Genomic DNA, 17,887 nt, shown 5'->3' with positions numbered 1-17,887 from the left:
AAGAAAGTACAGTTGCAGAGACAGCTAAAAAGTGCTGATAAATGATCCAAGCCTAGGTGAAGCAATAAATGAATGAAAGGCAGCAATGAGAAGATATATTTAAAAAAAAAAAAAACCTGTTGCAGATTTACAGAGTACATTTTGGGAAAGGAAAAAAAAAAAGAAAAAGCACAAGTACAAATATTCAGTGAGACAGCACTGTGCAGCTACTTCTTTCTTAGCAGCATTCAACATGGCAGACCTGTCAAACAGACCATGCTCTTTGAGAGGAAAGGGCCAATACCAGTAAGCAAGTGAGGCACTCAGAAGGATTTCAAGAAAAACTTTCCTTTAAAGCTTGCGTGGACCCTCAGCCAACTCCCTTTTCTCAAACACAACCCCTCAGAAAAAAAGCATGAAACAAAGAAGAGCAGGAAAATTAGAATTAATAGACATGAAAGCTGAATGGTTCAATAGAAGATCTGAAAGTTACAGGTCTCACATTCTTCTTGGACATTTTAAGTCTTCTTGTCCATATGGGTAATACTTAATACTTCAAGTGTTACTGCCAATTCTTATACAGGTTTGGTAGTTAAAACAGGTGTTCAAGCTAGCAGCTAACGCTATTTTCTTAGATTATTTTGGGCCAGTTACATGGAAATTGTTATAAAGCACATGAATAGAAGCCTGAATGTCATCAAACCCAGGGATAAACATTCCAAAGGAACAAGAAGAAGACAAACAGTAGAAAAATCTGTAAAGGCAAAAATTTCCCAGTCATCAAGAAAATAAGGCTTTAACTCACAGGTGACAGGAGACAACCACACTCTGAGTATCACCATGGAAAAATATACTTACAATGACTAATTCATAATATTCTAAATACTGTTTTCAATGGTCTGACAGTCAGCTGCTTTTCTGTAGGTATTTTGAAACAGTTAAACATTATGCCAAGCACACACTCCCTCCTTCCCACTGTAGTGAATTTAGCACTCATACATCATATGAAATTGATGAATATCAATTGGCCTAATGCAAAGATATGCAAACATAAAAGGAGAGATAAGAAGCAGAGGTTTTTCCACAATCTGATGGGTTCTCTGCAATAGCAGTACATAAAATGTACAGGTTTTTCACTTAGAACCCTCACGTTTCCCCCTCTTTTACTCTGGTTTGCTAAGGAAAGAGGGATAAATAATCCATCTGGCTATTAGTGGTTTTTTCCCTGCTGAACTAACAACCTGTGAATCCCCAGGCAAATTTCAACCAGATTTAAGCAATGAGTAGAAAGACTACTATGTCCCTAATTTTGCCAAATTAGTGATTTGACGAAGATCCTACTGTACTTCTGCCAAAGAGAGAAACAGTTGCAGTATGGGCTCCAGCTTTTTAGACCCCAGAGGATGAACCCTGGAGAGTGTCATTACTTTGGGAAGAGCGTCAGTTAGGACCTGAGTACTGCTGCATAAGGAAGAACCCAACCAAAAGACACACATCGATAGAAAAACAGGTTTCAGTATTTCTGAGCTCAAGAAATCACTTGTTTCCATGCTCATAACTTTGAAGTGCAGGAGTTCATATAGATCAAAGGAAAGACTTTTTGCATGTTTCTCCACAAAGCCCCTATGAACATCCTGGCTCTGCGTTCACCTCTCAGACCAGAAAGACAAGAAATCTGCCAATGCAAAGCAAAAGCCAAATGAGAAAATAGCTCTTTTGCTGGATGCACAGAATTTCAAAATGGCATCTTTGCATTTCTGTAAAGTAAAACACAATATTCTGCCATGAAAACACCACCTCTGCAAAGGCCGTCACTGTGTCACCATTATTTTTTACTTATGGCCAAAAGATGCTAACTCAGATATCATCAGGAGATGTTGATGTGCATATCTGTTGTACAACACAGGATTTTAAAATAAGCAATTCCAATAATTGCAGTTTTTGCACAAAGGCAGCACCTGTGTTCAAAACAACTCTGCTAGGCAGCAAATGCCTGGAAAAGAGCCAAAGAAGTAATTTTTACTTTCAAATATACGTAGCTGACTACAATAGTACCTTTACATAGGCCTAGAACACACAAATAAAAGCCCCAGTATATACCTTCAGCATCCACTGTACCTGGAGCAAGAACAGTATAAGATAACTTTATAAAGCCACAGTGACAAGCATTAATGTGATAATGCACAGTGACAGTATGTCATGCCTTTGAATATGAATGAGATGTATCAGATACATCCAGTTACTGCCACAGGAATGTAACTAGAACTGAAGAATTTCAGGATGTTACAGAATACACACAAAAACTATCACATCTTCCCTTTGAAGTACATCTATTTCCTTTCTCATGTTGTGTGTGCAGCTGTGTGAAAAATTGAGTAATTAGATTTCTGACCTATCCAAAGGACCATTTTATAATTGAAGTGGATAAATAAGAGGTGGTTGAGAATAGTGCCTGTAAATAAATTATTTCAATCTTTCTAAAATATTGTGGCCTTAAACCGTTGAAACACAAGAAGTACTTACACAAAACATTAGTAATAAAGCAGGGAGACATGCTCAGAATTGATAATGAAACCAAGTAGCAAATGCACAGTTAAGGAAATCACTTCACAGGAAATTTTCTGTACAGTTGAATCAGCTTTGGAACACACATAAAAGCCACAAAGCAGGTAGGACAGTAGTGGCATTGTCTTCTGGCCCCATGGAGTTAATTTGGTTGTACTCTTTCCTGTGGACAGACCTATGGGTGGGGAGGAGATGAGGTTGTGTAATCTCACCACCACCCCTCTACTGCAACACCAGCTGCAGGTAACAGGGTGGAAGAGGTGTCCCACAGCTCCATCTCCTGCCTCTTGGCACCAAGGTGGGGGTAACAGTGCAGCAAAAGACTGACACAGTGACAGAGAGAAATCAAATGTTCCAGATGCATTCTCTGTAGTTTCCTAATACAAAACATTCACCAGAAAATACAAATATACTCATCCTTTTCCAGTGCAGGTAGAAAATTTAGGAAAAGACAAAACTATTTACACCACAATGAGTATGTATCAGAATTTCCTATCCAAAACCATAATTTACAAAGAGTTTCAGCAGACTTGAAGTGAGGTACAGTTGCTCAGCCACTGGAAACCAATCCCTGCTGAAGCTTTGCTGGGGTGTACTAACACTACGCCATACTTCACTGGAAAGGGTTTGCAAGCACAATAGGAAGCTGCAAAACTTTGAGTACCGTCTTTGTCACAAAATACATAATTAAAGGCTACATTTCGCTTCACATGCTTTACTGCATTTAAACAGGATCAAAAAATTAGTTAATGCCCAGGGCAAATAATTGGAAAAAGAGAAGCAGTTAAAACATTACAAGAAGCATTATTTATTCCCTTTTCTGTATATGTGCCATATGTATAGCCCAGATTTTCTGAATTGCTATGTACATATTACATTTCAGAGTTTAAACATTTAGTAGAAAGGCTGGAGGAAAAAAGAGTATAAATGCAGCATTAGTACTTACCCTTATATCTCCATTTACAGCTCTGGAAGTGTGATTAAATGCATGTGCAGGGTCTTTGTTGTAAACTTTAAGGAAAGATCGGTCTTGAATATTCCTGGAATTAAAGAATCAGCAATGACAACAGATGAAAGTTTTATTTACTTTGTTGCCTGAAAGTTTCAGGTAACAGACAAACATAGGAGGTCTGCAGTCGATCTATAAGAAAAACGTAAATGCCATAACTAAGACACACACAAACAAACAAAAGCCTGCTTTGATTCTCTTTCCCATGGGAAGTATGATTCTTTCACTAGAACTCCACACCCATAAAAATTAGATAGTGTTAAGTTTCTTTCAAGATCCTGCCATAGAGTGAAAACACTTTGAAGACAATAGAACTTCAACATTTACACAGCACTCAAAAAGGATTTAGTTAATATTTACATGTTTTATTGTGCAATCAGCCCACATAAATTTTTGCTATTCTAAGAAGCAAGAATATCAAAAGAAAAGCAGTCTTTCTAACTGTAATGAGGAAATTTTAATTATCAGCTTGTTCACAAAGTTGAAAAAAATCCACAAAAACTGAAAATTCTGTTGTAGATAAATTCTTCCTCTAAACTTTATCTATAATAAAGGAAGTTTTTAAAGGGAAAAAGTATTGCAAAAAAAAAATTCGCAAAAATTCTGACGTAAGCTTACACAGAAATAATTTAGATGAAAAGCCCTACAAGAATACTTTTGTTTTATTCAGACTCCACACTTTGTCTTTGATTAATTAATTTTTTAACTACGACACTTAGGAAAGAGATGACAGTTTTTCATTTTGTTTCAGGACCTACCTTCCAATAATTTTATGGCTTTGAGACTTGCCCTGAGCTCTGCTGATTTCTGGTTCACATTTAATCAGTTGCAAAGCCCCCAACCTATGCTCACTTACATCCTCTCAAAGCTGCGATTCCTTTCATTTCCCTGTAGTGATCTCTAGAGAATTTACTTACACATGTGACTGAATTCCTTTCCTCCAGGTGCAGCTACAAGTCTAGTGAACTGATCTTAATCACTTGGATTATAATTTAAAAATGAAGGGAAGGATTGTTGGGCAGGTCCAATTTCTTTCTTACAATGTCATATTACAATCAGTGATTGCTTTGAATGGGTAGCTAGTCAGAACTTGTGCTGCTGCTGTAGATGTCAAGTAGTTATTAAAGAAGCCCCGCAGCTTGAGAGACAGATCAGTGTCTTGTGTTGAAGAACTGGAGGGCTGATGAGAAGTTTAGTATTTATGAGTGTTTACTTGTAGACTGCATAGGAAAATAGCTACCTTGCGGCAAGTTCAAGTTCTTCAATTATTTACGGTAACATAAACTGTTTTCCATCTTGCAAATGTGACCCTGCACTGGGAGGCTCAGTTACCATTGCCTGCCTCGGACTTGGGACAATGCTCCACTCAATACAAAGCAAGCTCTCTCATCATCCATTCAAAAAATGGCATATTATTCATTTAAATAAATTTTATCTGCTGTCTTTTCTGTCTGGCTATGAGATGGTACCTCAAACAACTGGAGTTTTTTACAAGGCATTTTCCATTAATATTTCTTGTAGAAACATGACACTTTAAAGTAAAACATTGCTGCAAGGCAAAGCACCAAAACACTAAGCATTTGATCTCCGATATGAATGTATTTCACCTCATGTTGCTGTTCTAAGATAAACATTACTGATAACAGGTATGCACTACTGTATGTTTATTATTACTATAATTTGCATTACTGTAGCTCCCAAATGCCCTTGGCATGTTCAAGGGCCTCACTGATCTGCGTGTGCTGTGTAAACACCCCAGGAAGACAACTTTTCACCAACTTACAAGGTGAATGGGAGTCATAAAAGACAACAGTATAGCTGCAAGAAGATAAGGGAACAAAAAGAACTCAGAAGATCATAGTCTCTCCAGCCAGAGGAGCAGTAAACAAATGCTGGGACCACGGGCATGCTCCGAGTAGGCAGTGCAACAGAGAGAGTGGGAAGGAGACCAACGCAGTGGTTTTGCAGATGTCTGTGGACAACACCTTCCAAGCATGTTAGAGGGCTGCCTGAGAGAGGGGGAAGACACTTGTTTGAAAATTAAAGATATAGAATTCAAACTGGCATTATTCACCAAGTGGAAGCAGATGGCACTTGGTACTCAAGAAGAAATGAAAAGTAGCATTGAAGTGGGCTTGGAGGAGCCTTCATAATGAAGACAAGTGGTTTAATGAGATGGAGAAGATACAGTCAGAGGACAAGTAAAAATTGAATGCATGCAGAACAGTCTGCTTGTCAAACAAGGAGAATGATCTGTGTTGCTTCATTTGAATGGGTAAGAGCAAGCAAGATTACAGTAAGATTACCTATTACCTATGCCAACTGCCAAGAAAAGCCAATTATAGCAGTTGCTATTAAAAAGTTAAAAAATTACATGAGTGTTTTTTCTCTGTGTGATGGGAAATGAAAGGCTGTAAAATAGGGATGCTCTGGAGCACAAATCTGAAGCTCACACTAGACGAAGAGCCCTGAACCACTTTAAGAAAGAGACTGAACTTAAGTGGAAAGACAGGGCTTTGTCCCCAGTGATAAAAAGAAGTTAAAAAAGAAGGGGAAAAGAAAAAGATAAAAGGAAGAAGAAAAGGAAGAGGAAAAGGAAGAAAAATAAGAAGAAAAGAAAAAGAAGAAAAAGAAGAAAAAGAGGAAGAGGAAGGGGAAGGGGAAGGGGAAGGGGAAAAGGAAAAGGAAAAGGAAAAGGAAAAGGAAAAGGAAAAGGAAAAGGAAAAGGAAAAGGAAAAGGAAAAGGAAAAGGAAAAGGAAAAGGAAAAGGAAAAGGAAAAGGAAAAGGAAAAGGAAAAGGAAAAGGAAAAGGAAAAGGAAAAGGAAAAGGAAAAGGAAAAGGAAAAGGAAAAGGAAAAGGGGGGAAGGAGTATGATGGCCTAATGCAAGGCACAGAAGAACACGGAGCAGCCTCTGAGGGAGACGGAGAGCTTAAAGACCTGACTGAAACCCCTCTGTTTAAAGGAAAGAAAGCAGAGGATTGAAGGAAGACATGGCAAACAAAGGAGAGAAAGAGGATGCTTTATTTCATCTGTTCTCTGAGGGGAGACACAACAAGGTGTTGTGAAGAGCAAGGAACAAAAATGGAGAAATGGTTGTGGAAATTATTCAAAGGGGGTGAAAATGCATGTTATGGACTCCATTAACCTGGAATTAACTGGAATTGCTGAGGTTTCCTAAGTGAGAAGGCTGGCAGAACTGAAGGAGGGAATTTTGTTATGAAGGAAGTCAGGGTTGTGGGATTTCCTCTAGAAATGCTCGACAATACAGGCACAGGAACAGAGGAAGCAGATGTTGGCAGAGTGACGCCTGCAATGGGAGCAAGGGAAAAAAGGTGGAGTGGCATTAAGATAATCAACAACCACATTCTCAAGGGCATGAAGTCATAAAGTGTTAGTCTGAAACTCAAGGGAAGATAGGAGGGATAAAGGGAGAGAGAAGGAGCCAATGGGCTAGATGATGGTTGGCAATAATGCACTTGGCAACAGAGATGTAGTAACCCTTATCATGAGTCAATCAGTTGATCTGATCTTGTGAATAAACTGTTTGATGTATAAGAAACTTGGGTACATGTTGAAAGATGATGATGTTTGATGAAAAAAATCAGATGGGTCTTCACAAAGGCATTACAGTGGCCAAACAGGGGTGTGGCAGTCTGCAAAGCAAATAAGATTAAAAGAAACTGAAATCCAAGAGACTAGCTAATGACAAGACACTGGACAGACAGCCTGAGGAAAGCAAGACAGAGATGAGAAAATGGAGTGTGGTGCTGTTCAAAGATTAAGAACAGGAATGGGGAAATTGGATTGGGAAGGGCTAGAAAAGCTCCAACTTGCTCTTTTAACTACAGCATGATAAGGAGGAACACCATAGGATCTCCAGAAGAAGAACACCATACGATCTCCAGAAGAAACAAGGCGGCAGTGGACAGTACACTTCTCATGCACCACAAAATTTTCCTGCAATAGTGGAAGACTAGCAGAGAGCAAGCAGCTTTTCTGCTTTCTCCTCCATCTTCTTATCAGATCTTTGTCCATTTTTATCACGGGTTTATTTATAAAGTGTAACATGTCTGTAGTGTACCTGAGAGCTTTATTTATGCATGATTTGAGACTTTCTAGGGACCCTGAGACCCTGGAATTTCTGCTGAAGAAACCTGGTTAATTAAGAAGCTGCACTCCCACAAAATAAAGGATAGAAAGGTGAACCAGGTATTGACCAAGCTCTGAATTAGTGAAGTGACTGCATCAGTTGCTGCATCCTGACATATAACAGGAAGAAGGTGCATCAGTGGTCCCCAGTGCCACAGAGCTTTGGCTATGTTAGGTGGCTCAACTGGCACCACTGTGAGGACATCAGTAACAATCATGTTTGTTACTTCAGGCTCATGAGATCAGGCTTTGCACTCCCAGCAAAGAAAAAACCCAGCTTTTCTGTAAATGTTTATCCTGTATTCTGTATTTTGAATGATTGTGTCTCTGGTAAAATTCAATAAACATATTAAATATGTGAACTTTTGTATATTATACAAATATTTCAACAAGGCATGCCATTTATCAGCGGCTTGTGCAATGGATATTGCACGTACAGCTAGAGGTACTGTCAGACCAGACCTCCTGGATTACTCAGATACCACTGATACCACTGAACATGCCTTTATGTGTCAGACTACTCTCTGTCAGATACTTATCAACCCCATTCCTTTCTATTCTGTAAGTGCACAACAAAAGAAAAACCACAAAATCCCCCAACCCCATGAAATCAGCAGCTATAATTCCATGTCTTACCTCACATCACACAATTCATAGTATATGTTTCTGCTCTCATCCTTGATGTAAATGGCAACACTGGGCGATTCCAGCATTTTCATTGTCAGCTGCTGGGGGAAGGCACTTACAAAAAGGGCACGAATTGTGTCTGTGCTTGTGATTTCATTCGGCATCCTCAACTGCTTTGTTTCATCTCCATACTGAAGATACAATACACCTGCAAGCAAAAGCCATAGGAAGTTACATATTCCTAAATGCACAGCAATAATCTGGTTTCAAAGTCTATGTGGAATGCAGACCAAGCCCATAATGAAAAGAGAAAAACCAACTCGTACTCTAAAAAATAAAGCATGTATGTCATTCTCCTTTTCAACAGGCTATTGGAATAGAGCATAGAACAATTATATGGTTTGGCCCTGATGAATGTGCTAGTCCTAGTACTGAGATGCCTCTTATTTTACTTCAGTTAGATAAATCAGAAGTTTACCTCACAAATCCTAGTGGAAAATCTCAAACACACCAAGTTGGCTCTGTAGTGGAAGTTGGTGGTAAATCACAAGGTACTTTGTAAAAAAGTAGCTGAGGAAGAAATTTATCCTTTTATAGCATCCAGCTTTCCTTATACATAACTTCACACTTACTAATAGAACCAAAATTTTCATTTTAGCTCAAGGAATTTTATAGTCACAGTTCAATTTGCTGGCATCATATAGCATAAAGCCTCAGGTGAAAACTCCTTCCAGGAGTAAAACTGAGGTACCCCACAAAAAAACACGAGCAATTTTGGAACTTTTCAGTTTCACAGCACCATTAATAATCATGCTTAGTGCTCTGGGAGAAACATAAGTAATCTTAAACGCAGGATTGCAAAATATGGACATTCTTATTCACTCAAGACAGAACACACTTCTGAGACAGCTATTTTCAGGGAATGGGAGGCCATGATGCACTCAATAATGGAAAGAAACATGAATAATACAGGGACTGAGGGAAGGGGTACAAAGTACCTCTTCCACGATGGCTGTGCTGGCCCTGCCAGGCCTGTGCTGACTCCTGTACAAGCAGCACTGGCCAGCACTGCATGAGTGTGGCTCACGAGTGTTGCTACAGCCCAGTCCCATGCCATCGTGACCTCCAAAGCCCTCCAAGGACTAAAGCACTCAGAAGGAGCCATCTCAATTAACAGAAGAAATCAGTCTGGACTTGGTGCTGTTGATGAGTTCTAACCATGCTGGGTCTAGCTCCTAAAGAAAACCAAAAGATCTTCTCATGAGCATCTCCAGCGTGGGAAGGTTCATTAGGACCTGCACAGCGGGAAACAAGCTGCCACAGGATTGCAACTAAACTAAGCAATTTCCTGGGATGTACAGCACTAGGGAGTAGATTCAGAAACAAGTGTTCAGCTGAACAACTTTGGATACAAAGAGGTGGGGACTGGTAAGCCCAATTGAGTGCACTGTGCTGTTTCAGAGCCGTGCCAGTTGTCTCTGTGCAACACTGCACTGTCCCAGGAGGAAACACCTTTACTGCCTTGCTGTCTGTATCAGATGGAGCAGTGTAGCTTGCACAGTGGTGTAAAAAGATGGCAGATCACAGAACCACAGAATGGCTGAGGTTGAAAGGAACCTCTGGAGGTCATCTGGTCCACCCCACTCAAACAGGGACAGCTACAGACACTTGTACAGGACAATGTCCAGACAGTTTTTGTCAATCTTCTAAGATAGAGACTCCTCAGCCTTTTTGGGAAACTTGTGTCAGTGCTTGGTCAATCTCACAGTGAAGAAGGGTTTCCTGACATTAGGGGGAATCTCATGTTTCATTTGGTGATTATTGTCTTTGGCCTTGTCACTGGGCATGAATGAAGAGAGCCTGGCTCTTCTTTGCTGCATCCCTTCAGGTTCTTTTGTACACTGATGACATCACTGCCCTTGAGCCTTCTCTTCTCCAGGCTGAACAGTCCCAGCTCCCTCAACCTGCCAGAGCAAAGAGGCTCCAACCAAGTTAATAATCCTTGTGACCCTCTACTGGATTCTGTCCAATCTTGGGAGGATTCTGTGCTGCCAGGCCTTTGCATCCACCAGTAATTAAAACAGGTGGGCTAAAGCCTGGCAGAGCATTTACACAACCTGAATTCACCACAGCAGTTGCAGTGTAGATGCACTCTACAGTTGTTCTCCCATGACTAACATAATCAGGAGGGCTGGGAACTCAAGGCCCTCAGTGCAGTTGCCATCAGTCATCAGCCAATCTCAGCAAAACACAAAATTTAGATGGTAAGTCAGTGAGTCACACTTGAAAGTCAGCAACAGGACGGGCAATTTATGGCGCTGAGATACAAACACTGAGCAAAAGCAATGGGAGAAGCTGAGGTCCTAGAATACAAAGGCAAATAATGAAAAGAAAAGAAGGCATTCCAAGCTAAGATGAGCCCTGTTTCCCCTCAGTCTTTAATATTTTTGTCCCTATGCTTTCTGTAATTGCTATGAAGGAGAGCAGAAACAGTCAGATGTTCCTACAATCAGTGGGTAATTGCACTTAGGGATTTTTGCACAATCAGTCCCTTGCACTTAGGGAAGGAAGATATTAACTTTCCTGAGTACTAAACAGTCTATTCAGCATTACCAAACTATTATTTAATATTAGGCTGCTTTTATAAAATAGAGCTGTTAACTTAATCATTGTATTATTTTCAAGAGCTGATACCTCTTTCTTCATTAGACTGCAATCAAACCCCACTATATGAATACTACTACAAATTTCCATTTTCCTTTGTCTGGAAAAATTTTTTCAGACTGAAATTAAACTAGTTTTCTTTCAAAGACTGAGAGGAGTTTTCCTATTACTTTTATTTATAATTCCAATATTTAATGAGCTATTAAACTCTTTTTCTCTTATTTTATTATAATTTGAGACATCATTTATTTCTTCATGTTCATCATTTATGTCTTTATGTTTCTAGGCAAAATTGTCTTTTTAGTTCTCAAATATTCTATGCAGCTAAACATTCTTTAGGATTCAGAAACTAACTACAGTTGTAAAAAAATTAAACAAGTTAATAATTGCATTTGTTTCCCTTTTCCAAGATATGCAAAGACATGCTCATTTCTGATGATAGCTTTCAGTTATGAAAAAGTTCTTCCTTACAAAGAACATAGGGAACCTTCTATGTTTTGGCATTTAAACTTTCTTGGATTTAGTGGCAAAAAAAATTTTTTTTTGGCTGAAAAAGACAGACTTGGCTTACCAACTTTGCAGTTGGGTGTGACTCATTTTCTACCCAGTTTAAAAGCCAGTCCAAAATTTAGAAATGCTACTTTTGCCTTTCAGAGCATTAAAAACACACTCAATATTGAGCTACTGAAACCATTAACATAGAATAAGTGGCAGAGTTGAAAAATCTTCCTTACACAGAAGTCAAACATTCTTGATTCTGCCTGTGCTTTAATTCTCCCACAAAATACTGATCCAAAACAAAATCACAGTTGTCCTTGAGTCCTGAATTTTCAAAGCAAATATGCATAATATGCCTTGAAACAGACAGCTTAAACATACAACTTGGAGAAATGTTTTGGCCCCAATCTCACTTGAGAGAGAAAAGATGTTTTCAAAGGCATAATAAATTCTTTTTTTCTTTATTCTCCTTTAAATCACATGCCCTTAAAAAACCCTACTACCTTTCCTCTTGAGTTGTCTGATCCTCATAATGATACAGCAATGCTTTAGGGCATTTCCTATTTGACAGAACTAACTGCTCGCTTCTAAAAATCTATTTTGAGCACGACAAAATAAAGAGACTCAAAATCCATTAGTTAAGATCATGCACAATATTTTTCTTCCACACATTGCCCGGGTGAAATTCTGAACACCAACAATACCCACAGGTTCCACTTCATGTAAGCTGCTGGAGCTCTGAGGTGTGTTTTACCTTCAGCTAAAAAAATCACTCCCATGGAGATTAAACCAAGAAGAAATAGAATATAACTTAGACGTGGTTTTTGTTAGGGCACAGAACATATGTCAGCAAAGCTGCTGGAAAGATAATTAAACACAAGGGACGTTCCTCTCTCCATGTTTCCTCAAGTCCCTCTTGCACTTACTTATGCTTCTGTTACAATGGATTTACCTGAAACAAGAAGATTGTGCCCATTTTTATACATCACAAATCAAAGAAGACTATGAAACTCCCTGCTGCTCCAGGACAACATGCATGAAGATGACAGTGAACAAGGTAACAACGCCACGGAACAGTTTTGAAAATGCACATCAGACAGTGCTGTGGCTCCCACTTCCCAGAACCCTGAGGCACTGCCAGCCCTGCACTGCCCTATAGCTACAACACAAACCAGAATGTTCAGCCATCCCCTTTGTCATGTAGTATAACTTAGCTGCAGAAATACCTCCGGAATTTTTGATCGTTCTTCACGCTACAAGCAACAGAGCACAGACTTAAACACAGGCCACAGCAGAAAACATTTGCATGTAGGCCTCAGTAATATCAGCCTTGTAACAAACTGCTTCACAACATTCCTGTCAACAAAGAGAGATTTCCCTTTAGAGAAGGGAAATTAAACACCCAAGAGGCAAAAGAACAAGTTCAAAGAAAGGTTTACAAGCATCAAACCCAGATCTGATGATGATCCTGTGAACACACCGCATGACTGCCCTTTCCTTCCCTACATACAGAGCTCTTTCAAAACACAGTATTTTCTGCTGCCTCTTTATCAGTGGTCAGTGGCAGGATGTGCAAAATATTTCATAATTTTTCTCAGGGATGATCTACATGAAACACAACAGAGTGCAATGAAAGATGCAGAGTTAGCCTGACTCGGGTGGCTGAGCCCGTCCGCGCTGGGTTGGGATGCCTGGGCAGCCTTCTCGTGCCTTTAGCCAGCACAGCTCGGAGCTCAGGCACACACAGCACGTTCACAGAAAGGCCTTCAGCTCACACAGTGCTGCTGAGCTGCAATGCCCAGCTGGGAGCTGAGGAGATGCCCTCCCAGTGTGGTGGTGAATCTCAGCTGAACACACGGGGCTTTAGAGCACGGAGCTGCATTACCACAGTAGGGTCGGCACAGCACCCCTGCTGATAAGACCATAACTCCTGAGTCACAACTGGTACAGGTTTACTAAGACCATAACTCCTGAGTCACAACTGGTAAAGGTTTACTAAGACCATAACTCCTGAGTCACAACTGGTACAGGTTTACTCCTTATGGCAAGAGCTCATGCCATGCAGGTGTCAGGAAACCACCCAGCTCATATCTCTCAGCACCTCCATCACATACACAGCGCTGACCTAAGCCTGACTAAGCACCGCGTTATCATGGTTATATTGCTAACAATGATCTCCACGCAGGGCAGCTTACATACTTAGGAGAACTTTAAATGCAATTAGCTTTTGTTTAAAGAACAAAAATTATCTTTAGAAATGCACTATTTAAGAGACGAACGTTAAATACCTGATGAAACAAGAGTAAGTAAACAAACAAGATTGTGTCCTCTTCTGTGACCTTTACAAGTATCTGTTACTTCTCTCAAACCATGGATTTTAATGGAGAAATATAATTTCTCACAGAATTCTCTTATAACAAAAAAGAAAAAAACTGAGCCAGAAAGTTATTTAACTCCTCAGTTTTATGAAATAAAGCACAGTTAAAGCTTACATTTGAGTTCATGAGTTCCTTTTCTGTGAAGCTACATGACTGTAGGCAAGATGTTTTACAAATTTCTGCACTGAAATATCTAACTGGGATTTGGCAATACTTTAATCCAGCTGAAGAGAAGTATTAATTGATGATAAAATCTGTATTTGGCTGGTATAGGATACTTGGGCGCTGAAGCACTGAAACCTTCCCACAGAACCAAAAACCACTGGCATGAACAAGGCACTCCTACTCTCTTCCAACACAGCTATTGTATGTATCCTCTGGAAATTCTGTGTCAAATCTGAAAATTTCTAGTAAGAGTAAAGCTGGATAGACTGCAGCAATCAAAACCTGCATGCATTGGGAGCTCTGGACCTTCTTGAAATACAAGGTGCAAAAGCATGGGATAACTAAAATGGGGAAAATGCCATTAGATTGGTTTCACTCTTTACCCCTAACCATCAGTTAACCATATCTTTTTGATAAGATGGGCAATCTTTGTCTTTTCATGCTGCTTTAGCTTGATCTGCCACCATAAGTTCATTGAGTCACTGTCTCTGTCCCTCATGCTGAAGGCAGCAGCAATGGTAACAAGCAAAAGTGAGAAAAAGCATCCTTGTTTCTCACTTGTATTTATGTCAAGTCATTACTTGAGACTTGCATGAGTTTTAAAAGCTAAGGATAATCTTTAAAGTCTCAATGATAACTGTTTTTGTTGGGGCCAGGTCTTTCCTCAAAAGCACATTTTTAAATTTTAATTTCTTATAACTAAGATACTTCCATGTTTTCTTTGCTTTTGACAAAATTTGTCATATATAAGACTGTAAGGATGGCATAGGCCCATATTGCTGTTCTCTGTGCCCCATCCCTCCCTTCCCCCCAGCTCTCTAATAAACAGAGCAAACACACATCACCAAATTCTGCCAAAGTTATGCAGACACAAGTTTAAAACAGTAACAACTCTTGCAGCATGGAAGAAATTCCTCAATATTAAGTTCTTACTTTCCATACCCTCAAGACTTAAGTCTCCTATTTCACCACAGTTTCAACTAGTCTGAGGTCATTGCCATGATCCTTGTGGTATTTCTAGCCTGAAGCTCTCATAATAACTTCTCTTAGTACTCCCTCCTGAAAATCTGTCCTCCACATTCAGAAAATGTTCTATAAATATACTTAGTTATAAATATACTTCTCTTAAAGTACTAAGAGAATATAAAAGTAGATATTTTAATGAATAGAAGCAATTACTTATTTAATTTCTTTTTTTTTGCACAATAGTCTGAAGAGATTTGTTCAAGGTATTAAGTTGTTTGATAACAGTTTCAATAAAAACAGGAACTGTTTAATTTAGTCCAGTATTACATTTTACTGCTATTTCATTTTTCTCTGCTACTTACAGTGACTTGCAATAATTTGTTACTTAATGAAAAAGACAGATGGAAAATTCAGTAGTCACAAAAACTTCCTACCAAAACATTATGGAAAATAAAGGCTTTTAACTGCCACTAAAATACTACCATTTTTCTACAAACAAATGCATTCAGCCAGCCAAGAAAAAAAACCTGACAACTTTTTTACTTAAAGAAAACCCAGTATTTTCCCCATCTGATTCCTGATAAAACCTGAGAAAAAGCTTCTTGTCAAAAGGCAACTTTGCCTATACAGCTATGTCAGCAAGTCCAAATACTGTGAACAGTTACTTCTATCATCTAGAGATTCTGAGAGAACATTTCACTTTAACCTAGTTCCCCAGGTGGAAATCAATGTTCTGGCAGGATCACTTTTGGACAATAATTGTATTCTGTAGCACAGAACAGCCCAACTGACTGACAAGGCGACTTTTTCATACTCCAAACAGACAAAACAATGCCAGCAAACTTGGAAGAACACAAAACTCCTATGATACTGGATGAAAAAATATTTTAAAAATTACAAGTGAACAACTCAGTGAGATGAACAAGAAGTTTCATATGTACCAGAGTTATTTTTCAGAGGGCACCCAGAGGCTCTGCCATGCTACATATACTGCACTCACGTTCACCAGTTTTGCACAATAAAATCAGAGAACTCCACACACACAGGCACAGGACATGCCCATGCAGGCTCTGCTTTAGTCCACCCGAAGCTGAGCCCCTGACCTCTGAAGAAGCTCCTGGCCAAAGGTGCCAAGCTGGCCAGTACAGCTTCCAAGGATGTGCCTGCCAAAGACTATGCAGATATGTGAAGCATTTAAGGCCACTGTAGACAAGTACTTTACAGAAGGGCATTTTTGTTATTAACTTTTAAATGGGCAAAAGCAAAAAAGACAAGAAAATATCAATTAAATTTCTTGGAATACTTGTTCTTCCCCTTCAATAAATGCACAAAAAAGAGAGATCCTACCCAATTGTATTTTCTTTGTGTATAAATCAGCTGTATCAAACTCATTATTTAAGTAATAACTATTTTTATAAACCATGTTTTTTAGTATTAAATGAGGTACAGTTGATGTGTTCAAGGGCAGAATGTGTCCATTTTAATAATCCATAGCCATGAAGCATTAAAGTCATGCAGGCCATGAATGCCTTTGCAATTTTGCTCCATTTACCAAATGGTCTGTATTTACAGCAGGAATTCTCTTTAATACTTCTGAAGTTATTTCATTTATAAAAAGTTCACTTCTGTCAGCAGCAAACTCAGGGGTTCAGCCATCAGCATTGAAGAGCATAGTTGGTTAGGGCACCACACCAAAAATTCACCTCTGTGGGCTCTAACAAACAGCTTGACGTTTCGTGAAGTCCTCACAGGCTACTTTAGACAAGATCTTGGAAGCAAGACCTTAGTTTGCATGATTAAGAAGAAGAATGCCAAGAGGCCATTCCCTAGACTCACTCCAATTTGTCTGTTATCTTTCATGTATCAGGGAACCAAAACTGGGCACAGTGCAAGCTCACAAATTGTGAGAAGAGGGGAATAATCACTTCCCTTGACCTGCTGGCTAATTTTTTCCCATGGACAGCTATGCAGCATTCCCTTGCTGCAAGGACATGCTGCCAACACAGCGTCACCTTGTTGTCATACCCTAAGTCCTTTCTGCAAAGCTGCTGCCAAGCCAACCTGTCCTTGCAGGGCTGCTCTGTCCCTGGTGGCAGGCTGCTTTTGCCCCTCTGGAGTTTCATGAAGTTTCTGCTAGTCCATTTCTTTGGCTCATTGGGTCCCAGTGAGGTGGCCATCATTCAGCACATCAAATGCTCTCTCTAACTTTGTATCAGACTTGACCCTACCGCTGGTTCATTCCATCCCAACAAGGTTTCTGATGTCAAAAATCACCGGAGCAGAGTCCAGCCCTGAGGAGCACAGCTAAAACCCAGCTGCCAGTTACACACCCTGAAGGCCACCCCTACCTCCCCCATATGGCTACAAGGAGGCTATGAGAGATATGAAAGGCCTTGTAAAAGCCAAGATAAACAACATCCACCCTCATACCCACAGATGGTCTATTCATCACAGAAGGTAATTGGGCAAAGCAATGGTACAAGCACCTATCTCCTACGAAACAGTAGTTAACCGTAGTTTTAAAAAAACAGAAGGGCTCCAATCTTTAGAGCTGCTCAGACCATTGCCCCCATTGTCCCAAGAGAGCACCCTAATTAGCAGGCTATCAACAAGCTTCTGATGCAGTGATTATCCTCTTATCCTGCTTGAATTGGGTACTCTGTAGGCAGAAGTGCAGAAAAGAGACAGAGAACTAATACAAGAGACAGTCTCATATGATACGACAGAGATGACATTATTTACCTCTGGGAACAGAAACCTGAACTTAGGCCCAGCACAGTAATTATCTGTTAGAATCACTACCTAAACATATAAACAGTACTGGGAGCAATGATTAAATCCAAGAGCTGTCCCCATTCAGGGACTTGCTGTCAGCCCTGGCAGCA

At 39.7% G+C, this 17,887-nt stretch overlaps 1 protein-coding gene across 6 annotated transcripts in view; it reads right to left on the bottom strand.

Moving 5' to 3' along the window:
- The window catches only part of KIAA1217, a gene marked incomplete at its 5' end in the record, with an annotated part of 334,455 nt that overhangs the window by 69,702 nt on the left and 246,866 nt on the right, over positions 1-17,887 (bottom strand). For all 6 annotated transcript variants that reach the window (XM_084211849.1, XM_084211846.1, XM_084211844.1 and 3 more), the window contains 2 exons: positions 3,491-3,584; positions 8,341-8,539. In XM_084211849.1, coding sequence (XP_084067975.1) covers positions 3,491-3,584; positions 8,341-8,539 — 293 coding nt within the window. The remainder of the gene's footprint in view (positions 1-3,490; positions 3,585-8,340; positions 8,540-17,887) is intronic.

This window comes from Fringilla coelebs, assembly GCF_963513975.1.
Source record: "Fringilla coelebs genome assembly, chromosome: 1".
Lineage (NCBI taxonomy): Eukaryota > Metazoa > Chordata > Aves > Passeriformes > Fringillidae > Fringilla > Fringilla coelebs.
This window is presented reverse-complemented; position numbering and strand designations above follow the sequence as displayed.